The following is an 18,898-nucleotide window of genomic DNA, read 5'->3' as shown; positions in this document are numbered from 1 at the left end:
ACCTGCCGGTTTGTTGCAACCATTGTCCATCCCTAGTTGGAAGTAGGATGATATAAGTATGGATTTTATCTCGGGTTTGCCCACTACTCAAAAGGGACATGATTCGATTTGGGTGATTGTGGATCGTCTTACCAAGACCGCTCATTTCCTACCTATCAAGACAACTTATTGACCACCTCAATATGTTGAGAAGTATATTGCAGAAATTGTGAGGTTGTATGGTATACCAAGGACTATAGTATCTGATAGAGGGCCACAGTTCATGGCTCACTTTTGGGAACATTTGCACAAAGGCTTAGGAACTAGTTTGATTCATAGTACCGCTTATCATCCTCAGACCGATGGTCAGACTGAATGAGTGAATGCTATTCTAGAGGATATGTTAAGAGCCTATGTGTTGTCTTCTAGGGGATCATGGGAGTCATGGTTACCATTAGCTGAGTTTGCTTACAATAATAGTTATCAAGAAAGCATCAAGATGGCTCCATTCGAAGCTCTGTATGGCAGAAAATGTAGAACACCACTGAATTGGGTTGAGCCAAGAGATAGAAGGTATTATGGCATTGACTTTGTAGAAGAGGCCGAGAAGAAAGTTCATATTATCCAACAAAATATGAAGGCGGCACAATCACATCAAAAAAGTTATGCAGATAGAAGAAGGAGACCCCTTGTGTTTGAAGTTGGTGACTATGTTTATCTGAAGGTCACGCCAATGAAGAAGAAACGGTTTGGAGTTCGGAGAAAGCTTGCCGCTAGATTTGTAGGACCATACAAGATCTTGGAAAGAAGAGGTCTAGTAGCTTATAAGTTAGAGTTACCTAAGACAATGAGTACCGTCTTCCCAGTTTTCCATGTATCACATCTTAAGAAGTGTTTGCGTGTTCCGGAGGAAAGAATAGAACCTCGAGGCATCCAACTCAAATCAGATTTGGTGTATCATGAGCAACTGGTCCATGTGTTAGACACTGAAGAACGTGCTACTCGGAATAGTGTGGTGAAAACATACAAGATACAGTGGAATCACCATGATGAGGGAGATACAACTTGGGAAACGGGAGAATATCTACAAAAAGCTTATGAAGATTTTTATAACAAATGGTTCGTAACCCAAATCTTGGGATGAGATTTTTATAAGGGGGAGGGCTATAACACCTCGGTGTTATGCCAGCATTTAGGCACTACAAATCATGCATATTATGCATCATCAAGCATCCTAATCATACATGCCTAATCATGTAAATAATAACTGAAACCATGCTTCGAAACATATAAAACATGCTCGTGAAACATGAATGTTGGCTATAATTGTAAATCATCAAGAATTATTTAGCACAATTTTTGGAGCAAAGTTTGTATTCAAACTTTTGACAAAATATGCTTTTGAAATTATTATTGAAAATGGTCAAAAAATCCTCTCTATTTAGCTTTTGCTTCCCAATTCAAAATCTATGCAAAATTTTTAGTTGGTCCCTAAAGCAAAGTTGTAGAGGATTAAATTCTAAGCAACTTTTATTTTTGGGCCATTTTCAAAAGAAGTCATTTTCTTGCTCAAAAGGGTATTTGAAAACTGATATTTGAAATTTCCTTGAAAATAGAAATTGAAAAATGGTTTCTCTCCTTTCACGGGCCGCCGCCTCACTTCTGGCCCGCCAGCCGAAGCCAGCCCAGCGATCCTCCCCACACCCGTGCCTCCGCTTCGGCCCAACCCGCTCGCCCGGCCTGCCTTCGCGCTCGCTCGCTCGCCCGCTCCGCGCCGCGCCCTACCAGCGGCAGAGCACGCGCGCCGCATGGCTGCCATGCACCGGCGAAGCCCGTCGAGCGTCGTAGCTGGTCTGCCTCGCCCTCCACGCGCGCGCCTACATCTGCCAAGCAGCGCTGCCTCCTCCTCAATCCTCCACTTCGCTCCCTCTCCCCCTCGCGGCAGTAGCAGGCAGCGGCAGCAAGCCACAGCGGCCACCGCGCCATTCCCGCAGCCGCCGAGCTCCACCCTTGCGCGCCAGCACAACTCCTGCCCGCACCGCTGCAGCTCCGCGCTCGCCTTCGTCACCAGCAAGGAGAAGGTAGTGGCCGCAGGCCCCTTTCGCTTCTTCCCTTCTCGCTCTCCCGTGCGCCTCCGCTCGCCGGAGCTTGGCTCCGTGTAGACGGCCCTGCTCCACCTTCTCTCTCTCCTCCTTTTCTCATGCATTGGGTCCACCGTCACCTTGCCATGCTCACGCGCGCCTCACCAGACCCCGCCATAGCCGGTAATGGCTAGCACACCGCGAGGCAGCGCTGCCGCTCCGCCATTGCCGTCGGCAAGCCTCGCTCCGGTGACCCACCCCTCCATAATCACCTCCATCTGACGCGATTTGACGTGGGGAGCATGATGGTGCCCTCCGTTTCGCCGGGAACCTTGCCGTCGGCAAGAACACGCCGGTCAGCGCCGCCCCTGTTTCGGTCTGACCGACAGGTGGGGCCGTTGACCCACGGGGGCCTGCTCGTCAGTGCCCTGGCTCGAGTCTGGGTGCATAGCACCGGGTGCACCCAGCAATTTCGTCGGCTGGTTTTAAAAAGGATTTAAGAAATGTTTTTTCATAATTCTGTTAAATGCTTTGGAAAGTTATAACTTGCTCAATTTGCTCCAAATTTGTTGAAACAAATTTTGCTGTGTTCCTTGTCACTAGATCTACATGATAAAAATATTGTATGTCATTTTTGAGATACTTTTCTGTGGAGCATTATTTAATCCTTGATATTGCTGATATCTTGTAAAATGTGTAGTAAAACCTTATGTATCAGAAAAATATGCTTCCAAGTTTGTTACTCTTCTTGTGTAATGTACTTCCTAGGAAAAATATATGCCATGCATGTCCTGTAGAAAAATTATGAGATGTAGTTCAAGTGCCTTTAATGGCTGATTTTTGTTATTTTTGCTAGAGAGCAAAATTTGTATAAAACATGCATGTGATAATTTTTGTACAGTGATTAGTTACTGTTTAGAAGCTAGGAGAAATACTAAATCTGTTGCTTGACACTTTTCATAATACAAAGTATTTTCATGTTCATAATTATGCCATAGCTTGTCATTTTTGTGTAGGCTATTCCACTTATCCAAATGCTATAAAAATTTAATGGTAGACAACTTAAGGTAGTACTGTGCTATGGTAATTTTCTAAGATTTTTTTTTCTAAGCTATAAAAATAGATGTTGCTATTCAAACCTATTATTAATTAGGGTTTAATCAAATGTTGCTTTATGCATGATTAAGAAATTAGTGAAGCTTTGGTGTATCTTTGAAGCATTAAGGAGATGTGTTGACTTAGCATATTAGTAGTAGAAGAGAATGCAGTAGATGACATGTGCTTGTAGTACATGTTCTTGGATGATGTTGACTACCTTGCATTCAAGCATATCCATTGTGCTCATTTCATCCGATGCACCTTTTTGCATAAGCACTTATGCACATGCATCATACAGGATCGCAAACCGAGAACCCGGTCGTCATACCTAAGGAGCCGCTCGAGGTGCAGCCATAGGAAGTGACCGAAGCAGATGAGGAGGACGTTGAGGAACTTCCGGAGTGCCCCGATCACCGCCCGAGCTCCTTCGAGAGAGGCAAGCCCCGGAATATTTTCTCCCCGGTTTGCAATTATTAATTAAATGCTTTACTTTAATTGATGCATTACGTTCAGGAGTTGTTTGCAATTGTTGCTGCATTATACCTTGTCTACCTTTGTTATACTATATCCTTGTTACCCTGGTATCTGCAGTCGAGTCAATGCTTAGCTGGCTTAGCTGTCTTTATCCTGCGATTGGTGATGCTTAGGACCATGGGCATGGTCATTCCTTATGTCTCGTCTGATGCTTTTGTTGGAGATGATGATTAGCTGGCACTGTATTTGAACTTCGTGTGAGTGTGTGTGGTTTTGAACAAATGGCTTCCGCTACTTCTATTTGAACTTGTTTTGTAATCACTATGTTTAAACTCTGATGTACCTGTGATGCGAACTTTTATGTAATATGTGATGGTGACCGCTAAACTTATTACGATCTTGGCTGGTATGTGAGTTGGTTTGAAATCCTTTGTGATTTCATAGACTACCGGGTTATACGGGCTTAAGTTTGCTAAATCGTCTACTCTGACGGATGATTTTCTTACTTAATTTCATATAATTGGTCGGTTCTGTTACAGATGGCATCAGAGCATGGTTTAGCATGTTACTATTCACAAGTGTATTTAAAACAAAAAAGCATTTGAAAAACGTGATTTCCAAACTAAAAAGTGTGCCAGTGGTCATATCCTTTATGCCCAGTTAAGGACTCTAGGTGGCTTAATTAAGTACTGACTTGGGGTTCTTGCATCATATTTCTCTTTCGTTGCTCATACGGCGTGCTATTGTATGAGTGCCACTTGTTTGAGTGGTAGTGTATAGATCATTTGCCTCTACGCCTCGGTAAGTGTGAGTTGTGAGAGCATGATCGGATACACCGCCGATCTAGGGTGAATGCTTATATGATGCTACAGTAATTACATGTTCTACGCATGTTTTACAAAGGTATCTCATGTGTGGGTATTCTGTCTGTTGAGGCGATGCCGTCAATAGAACGAGGGTTCGGGTAGTTACTACCGTTGTACACGTATCTGGGGATTCGTGTTGAGCGTGTAGATAAAATTTACTGCTTTTATGCATTCATTGGGAATTGGGCTGAAATGAATCTTCTGCAGGTACATAACAATGTTATCGTGTAGAACGTATTAGATACGTATTGAGAGATCATTTGTATGCCACCGAATTCGTCGCTAGAAAGTATTTATTTCATAAGTTTGTGAGAACATACGGCACGTGCATACATCATATTACTTGTGCATTTCATTCATGTCATGCATTCCTCCCCTTATAAATTAATTATCTCATTTTGATAAAAGTTGTATCACCTAAAATATGTTCCCACGGAGTAATAAAATAAATTTTGCAACAGATATCCCGCATGAAGCAGACCGCCCGTAAGTCCACCGAAGGAAGAGCACCTCGACGTCTGTTGGCCCTGAGGGAGCACCGCACCACGGACACCTTCTTGAGCGAGTTTGGCATGCCGACCTTGCTTTGGAGAGTGCTCCATGATGTGGGGTACCCAGAGGGTCAAGAGCCGGTGTACCCTTGGAATGAGAGCCAGTTAGCAGAGGATGGACTTGCAGTGGTAGAGATCATGGTTCCTGCTCTTGGTGATGCTCCAGAGTGGGATGGTTGGCACCTGGAGTTTGAGGGTCGCACTCCTGTTGAGGGTGCAGAGGGAGCAGCTTTTTGTGTCATCAGGGATATCATGAGTAGATTTCCCAGTGAGCTTGCAGCAGCTCTAGCTAGCACCTTTCCTAGGGATGATCCTCATGATGCTATTTGGGTTCAGCCTTAGGGAAGTGCCTTGGTCAGAGGTCCAGCTGAGGGACAGGCTAGCGACAACCATGCTATGAGTGCTATGTTCGCCGCCATCAGAGCGTATGAGGGTCTTGAGAGTACCTACTGGACTTTGACTGGCTTGCGTGATTAAGAAATTAGTGAAGCTTTGGTGTATCTTTGAAGCATTAAGGAGATGTGTTGACTTAGCATATTAGTAGTAGAAGAGAATGCAGTAGATGACATGTGCTTGTAGTACATATTCTTGGATGATGTTGACTACCTTGCATTCAAGCATATCCATTGTGCTCATTTCATCCGATGCAGCTTTTTGCATAAGCACTTACGCACATGCATCATACAGGATCGCAAACCGAGAACCCAATCGTCATACCCGAGGAGCCCGAGGAGCCGCTCGAGGTGCAGCCGCAGGAAGTGACCGAAGCAGACGAGGAGGACGTTGAGGAACTTCCAGAGTGCCCCGATCACCGCCTGAGCTCCTTCGAGAGAGGCAAGCCCCGGAGCATTTTCTCCCTGGTTTGCAATTATTAATTAAATGCTTTACTTTAATTGATGCATTACGTTTAGGAGTTGTTTGCAACCATTGCTGCATTATACCTTGTCTACCTTTGTTATACTATATCCTTCTTACCCTGGTATCCGCAGTCGAGTCAATGCTTAGCTGGCTTAGACCGGTAGAAGTCGGGTGATTTCCTGTCACCTGCGAGCTATAGGTGGTTACCTAGATCTACTTGGATAACTATGTAGTCATGGTATAACTAAGTGTTAAATGAAGTTGAGACCGGACGGAGACTTACAGAGTTTTGGACTGTAGTGTTTTCTGTCTGTGTCGATTAAGGACCGACCGTTATTGGGCCTCAGGTCATGTTGAATGCATGCCTTACATTTAGCTAGCCGAATAAAGTACCTTTCGACCGCGAAGCTGGGAGATTATTCGGGCCGAGTAGATTGCCCGCAGCGCACTGTGCCGGAGCAGGTGTGGTAGGACACGGGGACACGAAGATAAGACCAAAGAGCAGTCGGTCGGCCCCCGGGTACATGTGGTTCCTGGCAAACTCGAGATTCCTAGATAGTTGACTCGGTGACCGATACCTCACTTTAGCGGGTGAGTGAGGTTTGTGTAAGGAATAAATCACCAGCTGGTTAGGAATCGATTCGAATCGCCATCGCTCCTGGATAGTGAGCACTTGACTTGAGTGACTTCATCGTAGTTATGTTAATGGAACACTTGGACAGTTATAATGAATATGACATTATAGAAGTTGTTAATGATCATTGGTTATCATTATTTGCTTAATCACATTCTTGCTCTAGTATAGGTGCAAATGTAGTCGACAGGTTAATAATAGTTAACTTGACAATAATGCTTTTGGAAATATTCTTGAAATACTAAAAATGCATCTTTTTGTAAATGAGTCAGCTACCCTACTATAAAGCCCTTCATAATCATTGGTGTCACTTTATTTTTTGTTATGTCGGGTAAGTCTGGCTGAGTACCTTCTCGTACTCAGGGTTTTATTCCCACTTGTTGCAGTTGGGCAGATGTATTACGGCTACTGTATCAACCGTCTTTATCCTGCGATGGGTGATGCTTAGGACCATGGGCATGGTCATTCCTTATGTCTCGTCTGATGCTTTTGTTGGAGATGGTCATTAGCTGGCACTGTATTTGAACTCCGTGTGAGTGTGTGTGGTTTTGAACAAATGGCTTCCGCTACTTCTATTTGAACTCGTTTTGTAATAACTATGTTTAAACTCTGATGTACCTGTGATGCGAACTTTTATGTAATATGTGATGGTGATCGCTAAACTTATTACGATCTTGGCTGGTATGTGAGTTGGTTTGAAATCCTTCATGATTTCACGGACTACCGTGTTATACGGGCTTAAGTTTGCTAAATCGTCTGCTCTGGCGGATGATTTTCTTACTTAATTTCGTTAATTGGTCGGTTCTGTTAGGACAGCGACCTCGCCCGGCGCTTCGACGTGCTCAAGTCCTGTGCGGCCGCGATGGATGAGCTGGAGGCGCGGTTCGCTGCGCTGAAGGGGGCGGCGGTGGGGCCAGAGAAGGATGCGAGGGTGAGGCTAGAGGATCTGGGAGGGGAGTCGTCGGAGGATGAGGCGGACGAGGTGGACAAGGTGATGCGCTGGGCGATGGACGCCGCGTGCCTCGACGTCGCTGCGGCGGGTGCCGACGGCAAGGCGAAGAAGCGCGCTGACGACGACAAGGAGGAGGAAGAGAAGGGTGAGAAGAGCAGCGTGAGTAGCGAGGACGACGACGACGAGGATGAGAGATTGCGGTTGGAGATGGCGAGGAAGAAGATGGCCAAAATCAAATCCAAGAACAAGTGGTTCTTCTTGTGATTTCCTACTACTCATCATCATATGTAAATTTCATATCTATTTCAATCCAAAGATTTATCATATGCTCTTACCCCAGCAGACAACCACTTATCTGATATTCATCTTAACTGTTTGGGAATTTACAAACTTGCATCTTGTTGTTTCTTGAATCCAAACATGTGTACACGACACTTCCAAGAATGCAATATGCGAATGAAAAATCGAAAGCAATATACAAATGAAGAATCGATGCAACCCATGTTTATTTTTTCTCTCTGTTGATGAAAATGCATATCAATTCCTATGCCCACTTTGGATCGTGGGGGAAAAGTACATAGGATTCCCAAACTTAGGATAGTGGGGAAAACATAGGATTCCCAAAATTTGAGGATCCATAAGATTCCCAAAATAAATTTAAGGATCAGGTAAACATAGCATTCCCATTCTTAAGAATTGGGTAAACATAGGATTTCTATTCTTATGGATTTAAGGATACAGTAAACATAGGATTCACATTCTTAAGGATTGGGTAATCATAGGATTCAAGATTTCCATTCTTAAGGATTGGGTAAACATAGGATTTAGGATTTCCATTCTTGAGGATTGGGTAAACATAAGATTCCCATTCTTTTGGATTTCCTCAAGGATTGGGTAAAGATAGTATTCCCATTCTTATGGATTGGGTTACTGCTAGTGTTCAGATGAATCGCTTATATATACAAGAAAAACATAGAAAATTTTCCTTGCATTCTATTCCACAAGAAAATCACGAGAGAAAAAAATCCACTCAAATCTCAATGACTAGTGTTTTTCATTTTTCAGTCTTGCATATGCATTCATATCCTATTCAGTTATTCTTATGTTTTTCCTACTACTGCATTTTTTCAACCCCGTGTTCCAAGACGATAAGTAGAGCAAAACTTTAGGTAAACCTGAGTATGAAAACCAGAAAAGATGTCAACATACAATACAAGTCAGGCTAATATTTGGAGCACAAGTGAGCAGCTCATTATCACAGTATCTGGGATCTGGCATATTACCAACACATGAGTTCACTCAGGTAGTTAACGCCAATTATAACTCTCATAAACCACAATGACATGCTACATTTCAATCTGGATGGATGGAGTACAATGTGTCACAGATACTCAAGGCAAGCGCCAACCATCATTCCTGCCATAATTATCTTCACTTGCCACTGCAAAAGTTGGAAACGACAGATTTTAGAAGTCCACTCACTTGAAATTACAAGGTTCAGATTTCTTAGCCAGAATACAAAGATAGGATTTGTTCACTCACGTGTTCATCAATTCATGTGATGGGGGAACAATTTTCCAGGTATGCATGTTTTACTAACCCAATGATTTCCAGTCGTGGTACAGTTGATCACAACACCATGCAAGAATTAAATGTTGCAGTTAGCCTATGAAACAGTGAAACGAAACTGTGCATTGAGCTTCGTAAAATTGAGGTGACACACTTGCAAACTGGGATACCAAACCTCCCACTGAAACTGGCCCAACTCTATTTAGTTTTCAAGACATCACTGATGGCAAGCAATAGAAAATGGAAAAAGGAAATCTGTGCAACCCCGCCAAAAAATATATATATATATATATATATATATATATATATATAGAGTGCGGGGCCACCCATACATTAATCAGACCAGACAGTAACATAGAAGACCAAATAAGGGGAAAATGGGCAAGTCTAAAACGAAAGGTCCTGCATTTATATCACACAACGAACACATATGGGACAACACAAATGACTATTGAAACAGAGATAAACAAAGAAACACATGCTAGCATACCATACACCAATCACCCACGACAATAAAAATATTTCCCTAAGAAACCCAAGGAGCACTAAACATGTCCATAAGTTGTTCCTGACTGTCACTTATCACCAATCATTTGTTTCCTAGTGTTCATGAGGCAAAACAAGAAATTCACAACACATATACAGCGTGATGCTCTGTAGCCAGAAAGTGATCCCTAAACGAAAGCATTCTAAATAGCATCTTCCACAAATTCTCTCACTAAGCATTGATAATATTCTGATTGGGCAAAAAGGTAACATCTTCATAAGAAAGCAACACAGCTCGACACTATTTCATAATTCATAGACTAGTTCTTCAGGTCCCACAACAAGAATTAGGATTGATTCCAGATTTACAGGATTGCAATTTACAACTTGATGAAAAGGAATACTCAATATTGGAACACCATTCCAATCACCTATAGAAGTAAACAAGCACTTGATCATTGGCAAAATATTGCATCTAAGCATTCACATGGCACCAACCAATGTTGCCTACCATGCTTTCGTTGGAACAAAATCGCCCTCTAACATTCTGTTAGAAATAGGTACGAATCTTTTGAGGGCACTTACTTGAAACCAACAATTGCAAGTGCCTTAGCTTAAGGATTGCGATCTTACAAAGAGTGTGGATCACACTCAGACCATATTAGTAGATGCTTGTGGCAAAGCATTTGCTTAAGGTCACACGTCATGTGATTTTAAGCCACCAATTGTAAAGTGTTTTTCCAGCTCGCCTTTAGCCCATAACAAAGAAAACCCAACATAGGGCTCATGTTTATCCCACCCTTTTGCATTCTTTTTGGGATATTAGGATAATTAATCCCCATAGATGAAACTAAACTACTATTTACACATACAGGCGCAAGCCTGAGAGTTACTAGTCGGTGGCAGATAGTTACTAATACTAAATTCTGCCGTTTGAACAAGAAACAGGGCAAAAAAAACTCACGATGATGCGGCCCTCAATCCGGAGATCCTTCTGCTCGAAGAGTCAGGTCTGGATGCACGCTTTCTGCCAGAAATCAAATTTCAAGAACCAAATCAATTTACAAACCCTGACCGAAGCACCGCAAAATACGCAGATATGAGCATATAGTCCAGAAACAGAAACGAAATTTTGCAATCCACTTACGCTCTGGAGGAACCTGAAGATGAGGTTCTGCCGCCGCGCACGCCCACTAAGGATTCGCCAGCCAACCACCACATCAAAGAGAGGGCGAGACGATTAGGAACAGCACGACGACACGAAAATCATGAGAGCCAACAAGCGCGGAGGGCAAGGCGGCGGATAGGTAGGTTACGATGGGCTGGGTCGCTGGTCCTTGTGTCGTGCTGGGCGACATATAGCCAGGAGCAGAGAAGCCGTGTCATGTAAACCGTTGGTGTAAAGATCTATTTACGTTTTCAATTTAAACACTGTCGTGTGGGTCTGATGGCCAGTCTTTGTAAGAGCACATAAGTGTTGAACCATTCACGACACCGGTAGATAATCATCAGAAAGTAAAACAGCCAAGGCAGAGGGGTTTACCCTGCCGGTGTCCTCGTCACCGGTTCCTCTTGTGTGTGCTCACGTTGACGGCGATCGCCGGCGGCCAAGGGTGTGACAAGTGGTATCAGAGACACTCTATCCTCGGCGTGGGTGACGAGCGCAACGCTCTTCCTCATCACTTCCTACCCGCAAATCCGACACATTCACCGGCGGATCTACTGGTCCGACGTCCTACCACCTCCCCACCTCCTCCATCATCGTCGATCGTCGTTCCTGCTCGACATCTGCTCTTCCCTCTCAGGTACCGTCTCGATCCCATCACTTCAATCTACAGCTCGTAATTCCGGTGGGCAGGTTGATCTCAGTTACACCTGTGTGGTGTTCGACGTGAGGTCCCAGAGGTCTCTCCTTTGGGTTGAGTTGGGTCAGTGACAGTTTTGGTGTCGGCTACCTGGCCTTTCCCCTCTCCACTACTCCAGCAGCCCCATCACTTCCACCAAACCCTTCCTCCGATTACACCAAGTGGTTCAGATTCTGCCCATCAGTCACCACGGCTCCACTTAAACCATCGGAACAGACTCAAATTCTATTGGACACCATGGCCAGAAGTGCGGATGATGAGAAGCAGTTCATGGACCAGGTCATGGAGCAATTCGATCCGTTGTTCACCAGAGTCAATGATATTAGGGAACTTCAACAACAGATGAAAGCCCAGATGGATATCAGGGGAGCAGCCATGGATAACTACTCTGCTGAACAACACATGATAGCTCAACAAGTCAAAGCCAATGGGGCAGCAGTGGCACAGTTGACAATGAGACAATTTGAAAATGAAGCTGCTTATGATGATGATGATGGGGCATCCATGTTGTTTGGGGAGAAGGCATCCTTTCAAAATGTCTTTGCTCGGGATAAAGAGACTGTTAAGGCAGAAACTTCCAAGATCAGGAGACACCCACAAAGAATTGGGAGAAGAGACACTTTGCCAAGCACAGCTATGCCCAAAATACAGTTCCTCAAATTTGATGGTACAGACCCTAAGATATGGAAGGATAATTGTCAGAGTTACTTTGACATGTATCAGCTGCCAGAGGGCATGTGGATTACAGCTGCTCATTTGCATTTTGAGGGTAATGCTGCTAAGTGGTACCAAGCTTACAAACTAAACCATATTTTCAAGGATTGGGATCATTTTTGTGTTGTCGTGGAAGAGGAGTTTGGAGTCAATGACTATCTAACAACCATGAATGATTTATTGGACCTCAAGCAGACTGGGACAGTGACAGAGTACACCACCCAGTTCCAAGCATTGTAGTTCGCTGTAACCATGCACAATCCTAATTATGATGACATGTTCTTCACACCTCATTACATCAGAGGCCTCAAGGAAGAAATCAGAGGAACAGTAGAGAGTCAAATGCCACCAACGGTGCATAAGGCTTCAATCATTGCTAAGATTCAGTAGGGAGTCCATGACAGAAGCAAGGCTAGATATCAACAAAATGTCAATCAACCAAAACCCTACATGCCACCAAGAGTTGAACCCAAGCCAGCAACTCAACTCACTTCTCTATGGAAGGATAGACAATTGAGGGACTACAGGAAGGCAAATGGTCTTTGTTTCAATTATGGTGACAAATTTGTACCTGGCCACCTAGAAGTGTGTCCTAAGAGAAACAAGCCTCAAGCCAATGCATTGGTCATCAATGATCTTGACAGAGAACTATCTGATGAGGTCCTCAACCAATTGGCAGCTGAAGACACACTTTATGAAGACTTTTGCCAGTTGTCACTGCATGCTATTTCTAGTGTGGACAACACAAACTATATCAAGTTGAAAGCCAGAGTCTAGGATAAGGTGATGCTCATCCTTGTTGACAGTGGCAGCTCTCAGTTTGTTGCTTTGGCCAAGTTACCTATAGTGTCCACTCAAGAAAAAAAGTGAAGCTAGCAAATGGTGAATGGATGACCACCAATAGAAAGGTACAAGGATTGTCCTGGTATTGTCAAGGCCATACACTATATACTGATATGGTGGTCTTGGATATGCATCCATATGATGCCATCTTTGGTTTTGATTGGCTCCAATCCAATAGTCCCATGCAATGTGACTGGCAACACAAAACACTAGAATTTTGGGTCCAAGACAAACCTGTCAAGCTAAAAGGAATCATAGATTCTCCTCTACAACTTTAGTTTATCTCAGTCACTAAGGTATTTAACTCCACAAAGGGCAATGGCATCTGGGCTTTTGTTCTACTAGACTATGTCCCAGCAACCAATCCAACCAAACCTAGTGAAACTTCCCCACCATCTGACATTCTTGCCATTCTTTCAACCTATAGTGATGTGTTCACTGATCCCAAAACCCTACCACCACAAAGAGCCTATGACCATACCATTCCACTTTTGCCTGGATCTATCCCCATCAATTCTAAACCTTACCACTATTCACCATTACACAAAACTGAGATAGAGAGACAAGTTCAGAAGCTTTTGCAAGCTAGCTTGATAGCTCATAGCCATAGTCCTTTTGCTTCACCAGTCCTTTTGGTCAAAAACAAGGATGGTACATGGAGATTTTGTGTAGACTATAGAAAATTGAATGACATCACAATCAAAAATAGGTTTCCCATGCCACTCATTGAAGAGATCTTAGATGAATTACATGGAGCTAAGTTCTTTACCAAGCTTGATATGAGGTCAGGATATCATCAAGTGAGAATGCATCTAGAGGATGAGTACAAAACTGCATTTAAAACTCATCACAACCACTATCAGTTCAAGGTGATGCCATTTGGACTCACAAATGCACCTGCTACTTTCCAATGCATCATGAATCAAATTTTGCAGCCATTTCTCAGAAAATTTGTATTGGTCTTCTTGGATGACATCCTAATCTTTAGTGCCACTATGGAAGACCACAAACATCATTTGCAGCAAGTTTTAGCTGAATTGAGAAAACACAAACTTTTCCTCAAAGAGAGCAAATGTTCTTTTGCACACTCAAGTTTGGAATATTTAGGACACATTATCTCAGCAGCAGGGGTGTCCACAGATCCAAACAAGATATCAGCTATGCTCCATTGGCCAGCTCCTACTTCCTTCACAGAGTTGAGAGCATTCCTAGGTCTTAAAGGCTACTATAGACAATTTGTAAAAGGTTATGGAGTCCTAACCAAACCGCTAACCAACTTGCTACGACTAAAACAGTTCACTTGGTCTCCTGTAGCCCAGTCAACATTTGACAGTGTTAAAGTGGCAATGACAAGAACACCTGTCCTGGCATTGCCCAACTTCCAAGAATCCTTTACCATTGAAACAGATGCTTGTCATGATGGCATTGGAGCTGTGTTGATGCAGAAAGGTCAACCCATTGCTTATCTTAGTAAAGCCTTGGGAGAGAAACATAAAGCATTATCCATATATGAAAAGGAGTTATTGGCTTTGATCATGGCAGTGGAAAGGTGGAGAGCTTATTTGCAAAGGCAAGAGTTCATCATAGTGATAGATCACAAATCCCTAGCCTATCTCAATGAACAAAATCTACACTCTGAGATGCAGAGGAAAGCAATGACAAGGCTAATGGGACTGCATTTCAAAATTGTCTACAAACAAGGCAAAGAAAATGTGGCTGCTGATGCCCTCTCTAGAGTAGCCCATCTTATGTCATTACAAGCTGTGTCTTTAGTGCAACCTGCTTGGATACAGGAAGTTCTGAATTCTTACACCACAGACACTCAAACACAACAACTCCTGACAAGGTTAGCTATTTCTAGTCTAGATGCCCAGGGTTACAGTTTGAATAGAGGATTGATAAGGCACCATGGCAAAGTTTGGATTGCTTAAAATGCAGCACTTCAAACCAAAATCCTTGCTGCCTGTCATTCCAGTGCTCTTGGAGGACACTTAGGTATTGCTGCTACATACAACAGACTTAAAATGCACTTTGCTTGGAAAGGTATGAAACAAGATGTGGAATCCTTTATCAAACAGTGCTCTATTTGTCAATAGTCCAAACACTCAAACAATCATCCATTGGGCTTACTCTAGCCCCTGCCAATTCTAGAGGGTGTATGGAGGGATTTGTCCATGGACTTTATAGAAGGATTACCCAAATCCCAGGGCTTCAGTGTCATCTTGGTGGTGGTGGACAGGCTTACTAAGTTTGCATATTTTCTGCCAGTCAAACATCCATACACTATAGCACTATTGCCTAGCTTTTCATGGACAATGTAGTCAAACTACATGGATTACCAAGTATAATAGTTACTGACAGGGACACTGTCTTTCTCAGTCACTTTTGGAAAGAACTCTTTAAGCTGTATAAAGTCAATCTCCAACTAAGCACTGCCTACCATCCACAAACAGATGGCCAGACTGAAAGAGTCCATCAATGTTTGGAAATGTATCTCCGGTGCTCTGTGCAAGACTCCCCAAAGCTTGGACTTAGTGGCTGTCATTAGCGGAACTACGGTACAATTCATCCTATCACACTGCCCTGGGATGCTCACCTTTTAAGGCTCTGCATGGCTATGAGCCCAATGTAGGGGCAGTTCCTACTGTCCTAGCTTCAACATCCAATACTGTCGCTGAGATCATTGAAAATAGGGAGTTGCACTTACAAGCCCTAAAGACTAATCTAGCAAAAGCACAGAACCGTATGAAGTTACTGGCCGATCAGAAAAGGCGGGATTATCATTTCTCTGTTGGCGATCAAGTGTTGCTCAAACTCCAGCCATACACACAATCCTCAGTTGCTAACAAACCCTTTCCAAAGCTCGCTTACAAGTACTTTGGACCCTATACAGTACAGGAGCACATTGGAAATGTGGCCTATCGGCTTGAATTGTCAGAAGGATCTTTAATTCATCCTGTTTTCACATTTCTCAACTAAAACCTTTCATTGCAGACTATACTCCTGTGTATGATACACTTCTAGTGACTACCGACTTGGAAGCTGCAGTGGCAAAGCCTAAAGCCATCCTAGAGCGCTGGTTGGTCAAGAAAGGCAATACAGCGATTCCTCAAGTCAAGGTCACCTGGACCGGTCTACCATCATCAGCTACGACTTGGGAAGACTACCATGTGATCAAGAAGAGATTCCCAGATGCGCCGGCTTGGGGACAAGCGACAGCTCAAGGGGGGGGGGGAGATGTCGTGCTGGGCGACATATAGGAGCAGAGAAGTTGTGTCTTGTAAACTGTTGGCGTAAAGATCTATTTACGTTTTCAATTTAAACACTGTCGTGTGGGCCCTGATGGCCAGTCTTTGTAAGGGCACATAAGTGCTGAACCGTTCACGGCATCGGCAGGCAATCATCAGAAAGTAAAACAACCAAGGCAGAGGGGTTTACCCTGTCGGTGTCCTCGTCACTGGTTCCTCTTGTGTGTGCTCACGTCGACGGTGATCGTCGGCGGCCAAGGGTGTGACACCTTGGTGTTGGTGGACGCCATGGTTGCTGCGACCGCAGTTGCGACGGCGGCGGGAGCCTCCCCTCCTCCTCCGCGGACGGATGCTCACATGTGTCGCCGTCGGATTCAACCAACGGCTGAGATTGAAGGGCCCGAATAAGATAGAAGCCGGGAAGGGCCTTAAGAATTCAGATGGGCCCCGGACAAGGAGGAAAATGGGCTAGAATCGTAGGGGAGTTTCCCCACTGCGAGATCATTTTACAACTTTCTAATTTGTACATACGAGGGAGTACAATCTATTTTGCTATTGTTTCGCCTGAAGGGACCCACCAAATGTTGACATTCAAATTTAGTGACAAAAATGCCCGTGCGTTGCTACGGGACCTATGTTTATTGTATGATTCTCATACCAATAGTAATTAAAAATATATTTTTATTGAATTTATTAATTGGATTTAATCCAACATTAAATAAATCAAATAAATTATAAGGCCCCTGCCGCCCTTGGCTTGCTAGTTGGTCGGTGGAGACGCATAGAGAACAGGGGCAAGTGGGTGGAGACAGCCGTCACAGTGTTCATCTAAACGGCCGATTAATCGGTCACTAAACGGTAAACGGTGGTAAACTGTTTTGTTTAGAGGGTAAATGAAAATTAAACGGTTGACCGTTTAAACGGCAAAAAAACGGAGGAAAACGGTCTAAACGGTATTAAATGTGCTAAACAGCTGTTTAAACGGTTGTTTAGGCAAACACGAGGTAAATCTAATTCAGTTTTATATAGATAAATTTGTATACTTAAGTTTATTATATTTATAAATATGTACACTTGATATGTTATATGCATAAATATCTATATTTGGTTCTTTTCACACGCATACATACCAAAATAATTGATTTTTACTCGGATAAATATGTATAAATGCTAGAATACTTGATTTTTTACATGCACATATATAACTATATGTATTTTTTTAAAGTACAAAACCGTTTTGACCGTTTAACTTCGTTTAAACACCGTGTAAATAGCCTAAACGCTAAACGAAGAGCGACTGTGTAAAGACCGTTTACCGTTTAGGAAAACATACATGAACTAAAAATTCTATTTTATATATTTTTTCTCTATGTGTCATTTGGAGATTATGTAACCCAACTGAACAAAACTAATATGCAGCATCACCCTCGACTCTAAGAAGCCTAAAGAGAAGGGAGTAGCCATTGACATATTTTAAAAGGTAGAAAATAAATTTCAGCCAAGTACATGTCCTTCAGAGACATATCACTGGATGGCCATGCAAATCAGAAGACAATCAGAGCAAGTTTACACATCTAGAAATTAGGACTTGCCAACTGAGTTACTTGATTGACTCTACTCATACTGTGTATATTTTGAACCGTAATCACATGTCTATCTAAACTAAAGTGGCAAGTCTAGCAGCAGACATATTTTAACATTGTTACATATAAATATATGCAAGATTATTTTAATATATGCAATACCATATTTTCATAGGTTTTTTTTGTCTTGCCAGATCAAGTTTACACATCTAGAAATTAGGACTTGCCAACTGAGTTACTTGATTCTACTCGTACTGTGTATATTTTGAACCGTAATCACATGTCTATCTAAACTAAATTGGCAAGTCTAGAAGCAGACATATTTTAACATTATCACATATAATATATGCAAGATTATTTTAATATATGCAATACCATATTTTCATAGTTTTTTTTGTCTTGCCAGATTATTTTAATATATGCAGTACCCCATTTTGTAGTTTTAATTATTTACTAGCAAAATTGCCCGTGCGTTGCAACGGGGTTAATAAAAAGCATATACTAATTTTTATTCGATTAAAGATTTAGGTGTAAAAGAAATAATTGTTTATGTCAAAAGATCAAATTTTGTTCAGTGTGTGAACACCCATGGTAGTTGTGGTTCGTCTCCACCTCGTCGACCTCTCCTCAAACACCACTACTATCACCTCTAGCTCGTCCATGCAGGACATGGCGTCTTTCCTCCATATCTTTTGAAGTGTGCACTCCCACCACACCACTACATTGTTGCTTTCAGTGTAATGCATGATGCAGAACAGGATGTGGCGTGGTCGGAACACCAGCACCGCACCCAATCCACCACAGACGAGCAGTGTCCTAGATAGAGCCTCATCGTGGGCGCTGGCCCCAAGGGGATGCTTCACATATAGCAGGACCACTGAGCTTGCAGAGATTGGAGCCCCAGTTGCCGAGCTTATTGGCTCTGCACCGCCGCTCTATGGCATCGTACTCCGTGAACACCACGCGGTCGCCTCGCCGTCATTGTTCCAGCCATGGAATCCTGATCTTCTTATCAATTCCTATTTTCTGATGCCAATGTAATGCGCCGTGGCGGCAAGACCAAGCGTAGGGCCGAGCCATGTAGATACACAAGGTTT

At 43.1% G+C, this 18,898-nt stretch overlaps 1 protein-coding gene and 1 long non-coding RNA gene across 2 annotated transcripts; one reads left to right on the top strand and one right to left on the bottom strand.

Moving 5' to 3' along the window:
- The first annotated feature begins 1,796 nt into the window (after window positions 1-1,796).
- LOC136469180 (uncharacterized) lies at window positions 1,797-7,977 on the top strand. Its single transcript, XM_066467480.1, has 2 exons — window positions 1,797-2,060; window positions 7,353-7,977. The coding sequence occupies exons 1-2, from the start codon at window positions 1,797-1,799 to the stop codon at window positions 7,755-7,757; spliced, it is 669 nt and encodes a 222-aa protein (XP_066323577.1). The 3' UTR covers window positions 7,758-7,977.
- A 318-nt stretch (window positions 7,978-8,295) lies between these two features.
- LOC136472259 (uncharacterized) lies at window positions 8,296-16,589 on the bottom strand. The gene is made up of 5 exons (XR_010762305.1): window positions 16,488-16,589; window positions 10,696-10,884; window positions 10,513-10,575; window positions 9,036-9,088; window positions 8,296-8,934 (listed from the first exon to the last, which is right to left on the bottom strand). It is a non-coding gene; the product is annotated as an uncharacterized lncRNA (long non-coding RNA).
- Window positions 16,590-18,898: the final 2,309 nt, after the last annotated feature.

Source organism: Miscanthus floridulus, chromosome 8 (assembly GCF_019320115.1).
Source record: "Miscanthus floridulus cultivar M001 chromosome 8, ASM1932011v1, whole genome shotgun sequence".
Taxonomy (NCBI): Eukaryota; Viridiplantae; Streptophyta; class Magnoliopsida; order Poales; family Poaceae; genus Miscanthus; species Miscanthus floridulus.
Note: the sequence above shows the minus strand (reverse complement) of the source record. Positions and strands in the feature narration are given on the sequence as shown.

Bases quoted from the DNA above. Each gene is read 5' to 3' on its own strand.
- LOC136469180 (XM_066467480.1), top strand. From the start codon at position 1,797: ATGCACCGGCGAAGCCCGTCGAGCGTCGTAGCTGGTCTGCCTCGCCCT. The intron at 2,061-7,352 runs GTAGTGGCCGCA...CGGTTCTGTTAG, and splicing joins TCGTCACCAGCAAGGAGAAG to GACAGCGACCTCGCCCGGCG.